We start from the raw sequence: 9832 nt of genomic DNA on the forward strand, positions 1-9832 counted from the left end.
GGCTGGGTTCGCTTTGCACGCTCACGCGCTGTGAGCATCATTTTGTCTTTATTGCACATCGAATATCAAACAAAGGCCGGTATTCATAGTCCGTTCTTATATTTAAGATCGTCTTAAGAACCCATTCAACCAATCAAATAGCTGCAATGCGGTCATTGATTGGTTGAATGGGTTCTTAAGACGATCTTAAATATAAGAACGGACTATGAATACCGGCCAAAGATAGAACGATGCTTTCAGCACTGAAGCGTCAAAACGAACGCAGCCTTTGTACAGCCAATGGGTGCATCCAGAAGCACAACCGCTCACTGAGCGGCTAAGTAGCACTCGAATGTGATTGGTGAATTCTAAGATAGAAACCAATCACATTCAATTGCTACTTAGCCGCTCAGTGAGCGATTGTGCTTCTGGATGCACCCAATGACTAATTTTAACATGATTGCCGTTTATTTCGCGCGTGTTTAAGTACGGTTACATAACCTCAATGAAGAAAGAAAAAAATACAAATTGATTTAATTTCAAATGTGCGGCACGTTCTTGAGAAGGAGAGGAAAATTACAAAAATCGAATCTTGCCGAATTTTCTATCGCGATGTCACAATATCCGCCTATTGAAGTTCGTCTAGCGGTAAATAGAGTGGATTTTAACTTGATAACAAACGAGGGCATCCAACCACGACTCTACACACCCGGCGAGGAGATATCCAGTCAACCGGATTTCCTCAGGTAGATTACTTTTCGATTACGAGAAAATTCGTTTGTTAATTTAATATTGTCTTCAGAGGTCACGGAACTTACGTCGATGAGGAGAAAACGTTGCGCGCGTCGGTCGCTGGAGTTCTTGAGAAGGTAAACAAACTTATTTCCATCAGGCCACTGAAAGCACGCTATAATGGCGAGATCGGGGATCTCATCGTGGGTAGAATAACAGAGGTGCAACAAAAACGTTGGAAGGTCGATGTAAATTCCAAGCTCGATGCTGTTCTGCTATTGTCCAGCGTTAATCTACCTGGTGGTGAATTGGTAAAGATTATATATATGAATTCTAACAAAGTAAAGTGTAAGATTATACCGGGTGAGTCAGTTAAAATGTTATATCTCGGAAACGAAGCGTTTTAGAGAAAAATGTTTCAAACAAAAGTTGTTTGATTCGAAAGGGGACATAAGATGATGCCATTGGTTTGACCTCCGATAATTGTTTGAAGGTCACATGAAGGTCACCTTTAATTTTTTAAATGGAACCTCCTATTTTTTATTGCTTATTTTTATAACTTATCTCGAGAGCTTTCTAAAACACTATAATAAAGTATTTTTTCATTAAGTTATTAGATATTTTATGGTTATGTAAAATTAAGAAATTATTTCAAGCCTCAACTGAAAAAGTACTTAATGAAAAAATACTTTATTATAGTGTTTTGGAAAGCTCTCGAGATAAGCTATAAGAATAAGTAATAAAAAATAGGGGATTCTGTTTAAAAAATTAAAGGTGATCTTCATGTGTCCTTCAAACAATTATCCAAGGTCAAACCAATGGCATCATCTTATATCCTCCTTCGAGTCAAACTTTTGTCTGAAACATTTTTCTCTAAAATACTTCATTTCCGAGATATAAGTCTGTAATACTTTAACTGACTCACCTGGTATATACATATACATATATAGATTCTAAGATTATATACTTATATATTGATAAAGATTATATATTAAGATCTGTTTTTTTTTTTTATTTATTATAAACATTTATGAGAAAATGTTCCTGATGAAAATAATCCTGTTTTTAAGATCTTGAAATTAATGATTTAGTCTACTCTAATAGTATGAAAAGTTAATGATTTAGTAATTTTTTTTTCTTTTCAAAAATATTAAAAATTGATTTTTTTTGGCATTTTACACTTGCTTTTATTGATGTTTAAACAGCAAGTCAATATTTTTAATCTTTTTAATCTATTTTTATCTTGGATATTTATCTTTTTTTTCTTTATTCAAAAACAAGTCTTGTAATGTATTAAAAAATGTATTAAAAAATACTTTGAATGTGACATTCTGCTGCTCTTTGTATAATTGTCTAAAGTGAGAAAATTTTGTTTAATTTTATTATTAAATAGTGGAATATATTTTTGATATATTGCATCTAATTTCATTAGTAAAAATTCAAAAATAACAAAATAGTGTCATTTTGAAATTAGATATTTCAATTTTGTTGGAAAAATATTAAATGTATGTAATATTTTTATATTATACATATATATATTATACAAAATGCTCTTAATTTTTACAGAGAAGAAGATCTGCAGAAGATGAACAGACAATGCGTAGGTACCTACAGGAGGGGGATCTAATTTGTGCAGAAGTGCAGTCAATTTTTGCTGATGGTTCCCTCTCCTTGCACACGCGAGTGTTGAAATATGGCAAACTATCGCAGGGAATAATGTTGAAAGTACCACCAATGCTCATTCAACGCAAGAAAACGCATTATCATAATCTGGAAAATGGTGCCACTCTAATACTCGGTTACAACGGCTACGTATGGATCGGCGCGAACATTCAGAATGTCGATAAATCCGAGGGCGGTTTCACCGAGGATCTGTCGAGAATCCCGCTGGAAAATCGTGAGGTGTGTGCGCGGTTGCGTAACTGTATTTTGATCTTGGCGCAGTGTAACATGCAATTGTCTGACACTTCCGTAACGTATGCTTATGAAGAATCCACCAAATATAAAGTGCAAGAACTTTTGCAACCTGAAGCGATGGTCGATGTATCGTTAATGACGCATCAAAGACTTGCGCGATCTATTATAACAATCTAATAAATCCAATTCGGTGTTATCACTGAAATAAAGAGATAATAAAGATTATATAGATATCAAGATAATAAATATGAATCCCTAAAAGAGAAAATTAAATGTGATAAAATTAGTGATTTTTTCAGTTATAATTCCGAAATGTAAAATATGGCAAATAAAAAGAGAATTTTGTATATAATATTGTATATGTAGTATTGATACTTTTAATAATTGTATTAGATAATAACAAGGACGATATTTGTAAGACATCATATCAACCCCCTTTTTTTCTGAGAAAATTAAATGTGTCAGACCAAATCATAACACATTGCAGTAATATCGAAAAGAATTATATATAAGATACTGCAGTATTTTTCATCAATAGATATAGATTTGACAAAGTGGCCTCAGGTGTAAAAGGTAATCACGGAGAAACGCTAATCTGAGTATTGATTAAACAAATAGAGCCTGGAAACAAGTAGTCAGCAAGTAGTAGAGCTGAGAGACATGGACGCATGTTTCAATGCCTTCGATAAAGACGGTGACGGATTGCTATCCATCTCGGAGTTCGATCTCATATGCCGCGCGTTATTTCGAAATGATCGCGGCAAGATCTACGGCCTCGAGGAAGAGCAGTTGCGCGAAGTGTACTCAATCTTTGATTTCAAAGACGACGGCATGATCGATAAGGAAGAGTTCGAGGTACGTAAAGGGTGCAACGAAATATATCGATCTTATTATTTCAGATATTATTTTAAAAATTATATATATATATATATATATTAATTTTATATAAACTATGAAATATCTTGTAAACTGTTTAACTTTTGGACATCCTATTCTTACAACTTTTTATGCCAAATATTGCGAGGAATTGATTTGTATAAAAAAATTAGAGTAATTCCATTTCAAAGTCATGTAGAGATCAACCTATTTAAAAAAAAAAAAAATAAGTTAATCAACACATGATTTTAAAAAATGATTTGTGTAAAAAAAAATTAAGTAGTTCTATTAAAAAACAAACTAAGCTCATATTCACATGACCCTGAAAAATATTCTTAGTTAAAATTCGAGATTATTAACTTTTTTCTCTCTTTAACTTTATATTAATACTTGCTATATGCTGTACTGCTTTCTTACTAATTTATTTTTCTATTGTAGGTTTGCTGGAATCGATGGATCAAAGTATGCACGCGCCCCAAGAGCGCTTTTTTAATCGTAGATGTACAAAATGACTTTATAACGGGTTCTCTAAATATAAAGCACTGCGCTGCACAACATGACGGATCGGAAGTGATCGAGCCGATTAATCGATTGCTAGAAACCGTGCCATTCGACGCGGTATTTTACTCTCTGGACTGGCATCCCGTGGATCACGTGTCTTTTATCGATAATTTGCACCTCAGGTAGTCGCAAAAGGCAACAGAAATTGTAATATAACAATTAATAATGTCTTTAGATTGATTTCTTTTAAATTCTATTTTAAAACACTTTTTTATTAAAATATATCAAAATTATTATTTACTAACATAAATTTTGAATCAAAAAGACACTTGAAACTTTGCATCTTTGGAAAAAAACCAAGAGATAAATTTTAATTAATTCCTCATTATTTTTTGCATAAAAATACTGAGACAAGATAATCTAAAAAAATGAATATTAATTTTACGAGATATTTCTCATAGTTTATATAAAATTACGTCAAATTGAAATATGAATTATCTCGTAAGTTATTCAACTTTTAGTCATCCTACTCCTATAACTTTCTAAGTCAAATATTGCGAATCGATTTGTATAAAAAAATTTAAGTAGTTTCATTTAGAGTAGTTTAAAAGAAATAGATTGATCTCTAGAAGTGATCTTAGTTAACACAATTAAGATTATAAACTTTTTTCTTTCTCTATAAATTTTATCTGAAACATTCGATTTTCATTTGTATTATTAGGGAAGTGGATATTAGCAGCAACATCTCGAAGGAAGCAGCGCGGGTGTACGACACGGTGACATTTCAGGGGCCGCCGTTATTAAAGCAACGTTTGTGGCCGCGTCATTGCGTGCAGGACTCGTGGGGCGCCGAGCTTCACAAGGACTTGAAGATTGTCAACAATGCGATCAAGATCTACAAAGGCACTAACCCAGAAGTGGACTCATACTCGGTATTCTGGGACAATAAGAAGCTAACCGAGACCACACTGTCATCGCAACTGCAAGAAAAGGGCGCGACTGACATTTACATCTGTGGACTTGCCTACGACGTATGCGTGGGTGCTACAGCGGTTGATGCGCTTACCAGTGGTTACCGCACTATACTTATCGATGATTGTAGTCGCGGCGTAGATCTCGTCGACATCGAGAAAACCAAAGCCACAGTGATAGCCAGCAATGGCGTAATAGTGAATTCCAGCCAAGTGAAGGCGATGGTGGAGGGAAGAGATCGACGACCAGAACTAGGCTACAAGCTCGCTCTGGAAATTAAGCATAAATTGAGATTTGATGATGAATAATTCTAGAACAAATAGTTTAATAAATCTAGAAGCTTCACATTGGTAGACACTAATATAAAAAATCATAGATACATCTTACCTTAAAATATATTTCTTAGAGCTTTAAAATAGCAAAAAATTAAAAAGTAAATGAAGAGAGAAATATGTAAAAATAAATTATAATGAATATATTTTTTCTTATTGAGTGTTAAAGTAGATAAGCATTAAATGTATCTAGGAAGATGTAAGCATTAAATTTGTCTATAGAAAGATTTCTTGAAAAGCGATAAAAGATAAGAGCATATACATGTTGGATTTAAGATATTAAATTAGTGCATTATATTATATAGCATTTAAATTTTTTCAGCTCTAGTGAAGTATAATACTTATTCGATTCGAACATTTTAATGGCTCAAATAGAAAAAGAGAAAGTATTGATCTAAACTATATATATTAATCTATTAAAAAATATTTATTGAAAGATATAAATAAATATATTTTTTGTATTAGCGATAATTGTAGGTTTAGCTATATGCGTATGTATATACATACATATATTGTTGTTAGAAATAAATATATAACAAAGTTTCCATAATAGATTCTTTATTGTGTTATATAACGAAAAGATTGAAAATAAAAATTAAAATCCTTAAATGCACTATATATTAAAATGCACAGGTTAAAATTATTGTAATTTTAAATATCATTTGAAAAGAAAGAGAAGAAATATAGGAATGAGGATGATTTTATTTTACTGCTTTTATAATTTCTATCAATAGTAAAATAAATTTTTAATTAAATAAAAGATTCATGCATAAAATATCTTTTATAAGATTTATTATAAATTACACGAAGACCTACACACAAAATAACTTTTATAAAATTTGGAATAAATTCACGTGAACATCTATAAGCGTATGACGCAATCGCACCTAGTCTTAACTATTCTTACCTAACTTTACAGCTGTTAATGTAAACAGCTGTTCTGTGCAGAGAGAGAAACTGAATTATACACTTTACTCTTTGTTATTTCGTGCAGATATCACTGGAATATAAATTTGTATCTAATCAAAACGAAATAGAATTGAGTCTTGATAAATATTTTGTATATTAAATTTCATAATATAACCTCTCACTGGTAATTTCATTGTAATTTTATTTTATTTTAAAATTATAATAATACATATAATAATACATAATGATAGTCACATCTGTAGAATCTAACGTGCGAAATAATATAATTGAAAATAAATAAGTTGAGAAGTGTACATAATTTTATTTTGTGGGATTATATTTTTTTTATTATTTTTATAATTATTACATAATAGTTTAAAAAGATACTTGTTACATACTTATTTGCTTATTTTATTATTTATAATTATATAATAATTATTAAAATTTATTATGTAGTTATTTATTTATTTTTTTATAGGACATATTTATTTCTTATTCTCAAGTAATTGTACATGATATATATTTACAATATATACATAAAGATTATAAAGCTCTAATATAGATCTCTTATTAAAAGATTTCTTAATTTTTTTAGCAGGAAATTTTGGAGGTAATGCCTAAATATTAATATTGATATTGAAAGTGAAATTGTTATATATTAAATAACAAAAGTGTATAATTATTAGAAGGAAGATCATCTATCTAATTGAGTAAATTTATTGATGAAATTGCATTTCATACTTGTAACAAGGCAATATTTCTGTAATAGAATGCCTTACTATGCAGTTGCCAAAGGTCGAAAACCTGGAATTTATGCTACATGGTAATGAAATTATATAACTATATAACTCAAGGATAAATTATTAGTGAAAGTTAATTAAATACAAGATCTTTTTATTTTCAAAAGGGATGAATGCAGTACTCAAGTTCTTAAATTCCCTGGATCCATATATAAAAAATTTGCTACGGAAAGTGCGGCTCAAAACTTTATAAAAGAACGTTCCTCTTCAGTTGCAGGAACAAGTTTGACCAAGAATCTTATCTCATCAAAAATCGTTAAACCTATAGAGTAAATATCAGTAATAATTATTCTTACTATAAAGTAAGAAAAAATATAAAATTAATAAAACTTGCATTACAAAACAATATTATTTATGTATATATATCTTATCTGTAGATCAAAAGTTCTACCAAAACAAATGTTTTCACTTGGAGGCAAACAAACCGCAGTGGCTCAGACAAAATCATTATCATCGCATTCAAAAAGAACTTTATTAACAACTAGCAATACCATAGAACAACCAAGTAAAAAAAGAAAAATTATATCAAATAACCCAGACTTTACTTCAATTCAAACCTCTGATCAGGTATGAAGCATCTTAAGAGATATAAAATATAATTTACAAATATATTAATAAATTGTATTATAAGAATTTTATATACAACTTATAATTTTGGGATTGTATAGGATAGCAAAGTGGATTTTATTGTGGATGAAGATGACTATGTAAATGTCTTCACTGATGGCGCATGTAGTTCCAATGGATACAAAAATGCGCGAGCTGGCATCGGCGTTTGGTTTCGAGATAATCATCCATTGTATAATTTATTTCTTACTCTTATTTCTTCTTTATATTTTTTAAATATTTAATAGATAATTGGTTAGACAATAGCTATAATTTCCATAGAAATGTATCTCAACCAGTGGTGGGACGACCTACCAATAACATGGCAGAAATCCAAGCTGTCACAGTAGCTGCAAGGCAAGCTAAGAAGGCAGGAATAAAAAAGCTGAAGATCAATACCGATTCGAAATTTCTCATCTCCTGCATCACGCAATGGATGCCAGGTTGGAAGAAGAGAGGATGGAAGACGATAGAAAACAAGCCAGTTATAAATAAAAAAGAATTGTTGGAAATGGAAAAAGAACTGGAGTCACTGACTGTTGCTTGGGTAAGTAATCGTTAATTTAAAATTTCATTATATAAAATTAAAATTTAATAATCTATATGTATATAAAATAAAAGTTCAATTAATAAATATACTTTACTATAATAAAAATATTGCACAATACATTGAGCAAACAATTTTCTAGAATCATGTGAATGGACATATAGGAATTCACGGTAATGAAATGGCAGACAAGCTGGCAAGAGAGGGTTGCTTGCTGTATAAGTCAGATTAAACAATAAAGATAAATATAAAAAAAAATCCTATTTCACATTACAATATTCCCCTATAAGAGAGCAAATGACATTTATACTATATTTTATTTTTGTATACATTAACAAAACTTCTATGAAGAGTATTATATGGACTTGGATGTTAATTTATGAAATTAATCAAATATGTATAAGGTATTTATTTTGATTGAGAAGTAAATTGCTTAAGAAATAAAAACCTAATGAAATGTTGCAAAAAAATTGTTTAATTATAGACTACATATAGAAATACTATATTACTTTTATATACATATAGAGATACTATATTACTGTACTTTTATATACATAAATAGATTATAATTCTATAATTAAAGATATTCATTACTAGATTTAATATATGCAATATCATTTCTTGTTGAATGAAGATAAATAATTAGAGACACAAATGCTTGTTTAATTACAATTATAAAATTATATAAATCTCTTACATTGTAGATTACTAATAGATCTATGCTACGTAAATAAATTCTTTCTCATGGCACATATAATGAAAGATATTTATTACTAAAGTTAGCAACTCTCTAATATACAAAGTGCTATTTTTCGGTGGAAATATGTGCACCCTCATTTATTGTCTGTTGGTTCGATGATCTTGTCGAAATTTGCTTAAGAAGAATGTAAATGTCTTCCGGAGACACTTGTAATGCCAACAATTCCAATATGATGCTGAAAGAAAAGTTATAACAGGTAAAATCGCATGAAAGAGTTGAAGGAATTCTAAAACTCTGAAAAGGGTTATCTCACCGGAAAACTCCAGGAACCGCCGAGATTCCTGTTATTTCAGCCAACTCGATCAATTCTTGCTGATGCGATTGCGGAAATGCCATTTTTCACAGAATAGTTTCGTCCGTTTTCATAGATTTTTGGATTTACCGCGCGAAATTGTGCGTGGATATCTTTATTGAATTTCATACATAAACTGGAATCAGCTGTCAAAAAGTAGGGGCGGACAACTTTGAGAAAGAAATAGTTCTATCGAAAGATTATATTTCATATTTATCCTTGATTTCCCGATTACGCAGAAAATCCACTTCGGTGAAATCCTTTTAAAAAAAAAAGTTCAAAAAATGTTTCGAGATAGCATTCAAGAAAAAGCATTCGAACCATTTTTTGAATTATAATTTTGAGAAGAGTTTTAACGAAGCGAGTTTTCTCTTCTAATGATAGGATGGAGTTATTGACCAATCATTGACTATTTCTCCGAAGAATGTTATAACTTTCCATGGTTACATTCTTCAGAAGAATGGCTGTGATTGGTCAATAACATTTAGTAACCTACCTCAGAGCAATTAACTCGTACCATTCGAAAATGTCGTAAGATTCATTGGTCACGTGATACGAATACGAAGGGAATCACAGGATTCGAAATTTAATCGAGTGACGCAATCGATA

General features: G+C 30.5%; 3 protein-coding genes across 5 annotated transcripts; 2 read left to right on the forward strand and 1 right to left on the reverse strand.

Annotated features, from left to right (window-relative positions):
* The first annotated feature begins 411 nt into the window (after positions 1-411).
* Naam (Nicotinamide amidase) lies at positions 412-5453 on the forward strand. The gene is made up of 6 exons (XM_083105770.1): positions 412-725; positions 782-1022; positions 2278-2613; positions 3247-3483; positions 3943-4187; positions 4727-5453. The coding sequence occupies exons 1-6, from the start codon at positions 523-525 to the stop codon at positions 5283-5285; spliced, it is 1821 nt and encodes a 606-aa protein (XP_082961896.1). The 5' UTR covers positions 412-522; the 3' UTR covers positions 5286-5453.
* Positions 5454-6143: 690 nt separating this feature from the next.
* Positions 6144-8457, forward strand: LOC145975352 (ribonuclease H1-like). Of its 3 annotated transcripts, XM_083105773.1 has the most exons (8): positions 6144-6402; positions 6814-6828; positions 6905-7041; positions 7126-7287; positions 7396-7585; positions 7687-7817; positions 7907-8171; positions 8314-8457. In XM_083105773.1, exons 3-8 carry the CDS (start codon positions 6941-6943, stop codon positions 8401-8403), a joined length of 939 nt encoding a protein of 312 aa, XP_082961899.1. In that variant the 5' UTR covers positions 6144-6402; positions 6814-6828; positions 6905-6940; the 3' UTR covers positions 8404-8457. The 3 variants fall into 3 exon arrangements, with proteins under 3 accessions (XP_082961899.1, XP_082961900.1, XP_082961898.1); XM_083105774.1 differs by lacking the exon at positions 6814-6828 and having other exon boundaries at positions 6145-6402; positions 6988-7041; XM_083105772.1 differs by lacking the exons at positions 6144-6402; positions 6814-6828 and having other exon boundaries at positions 6836-7041.
* A 356-nt stretch (positions 8458-8813) lies between these two features.
* On the reverse strand, positions 8814-9544 carry LOC145975353 (uncharacterized). Its single transcript, XM_083105775.1, has 2 exons — positions 9185-9544; positions 8814-9106 (listed from the first exon to the last, which is right to left on the reverse strand). The coding sequence occupies exons 1-2, from the start codon at positions 9265-9267 to the stop codon at positions 8977-8979; spliced, it is 213 nt and encodes a 70-aa protein (XP_082961901.1). The 5' UTR covers positions 9268-9544; the 3' UTR covers positions 8814-8976.
* Positions 9545-9832: the final 288 nt, after the last annotated feature.

This window comes from Camponotus vicinus, unplaced genomic scaffold (assembly GCF_025532165.1).
Source record: "Camponotus vicinus isolate PSW18456_S1 unplaced genomic scaffold, iyCamVici1.0 SCAF_8, whole genome shotgun sequence".
In the NCBI taxonomy this organism is placed as follows: domain Eukaryota; kingdom Metazoa; phylum Arthropoda; class Insecta; order Hymenoptera; family Formicidae; genus Camponotus; species Camponotus vicinus.

Bases quoted from the DNA above. Each gene is read 5' to 3' on its own strand.
- LOC145975352 (XM_083105773.1), top strand. From the start codon at position 6,941: ATGAAATTGCATTTCATACTTGTAACAAGGCAATATTTCTGTAATAGA. The intron at 7,288-7,395 runs GTAAATATCAGT...TCTTATCTGTAG, and splicing joins AAAATCGTTAAACCTATAGA to ATCAAAAGTTCTACCAAAAC. The intron at 8,172-8,313 runs GTAAGTAATCGT...ACAATTTTCTAG, and splicing joins AGTCACTGACTGTTGCTTGG to AATCATGTGAATGGACATAT.
- LOC145975353 (XM_083105775.1), bottom strand. From the start codon at position 9,267: ATGGCATTTCCGCAATCGCATCAGCAAGAATTGATCGAGTTGGCTGAA. The intron at 9,107-9,184 runs GTGAGATAACCC...CTTTTCTTTCAG, and splicing joins GCGGTTCCTGGAGTTTTCCG to CATCATATTGGAATTGTTGG.
- Naam (XM_083105770.1), top strand. From the start codon at position 523: ATGTGCGGCACGTTCTTGAGAAGGAGAGGAAAATTACAAAAATCGAAT. The intron at 1,023-2,277 runs GTAAAGATTATA...TAATTTTTACAG, and splicing joins ATCTACCTGGTGGTGAATTG to AGAAGAAGATCTGCAGAAGA. The intron at 3,484-3,942 runs GTACGTAAAGGG...TTTCTATTGTAG, and splicing joins TCGATAAGGAAGAGTTCGAG to GTTTGCTGGAATCGATGGAT.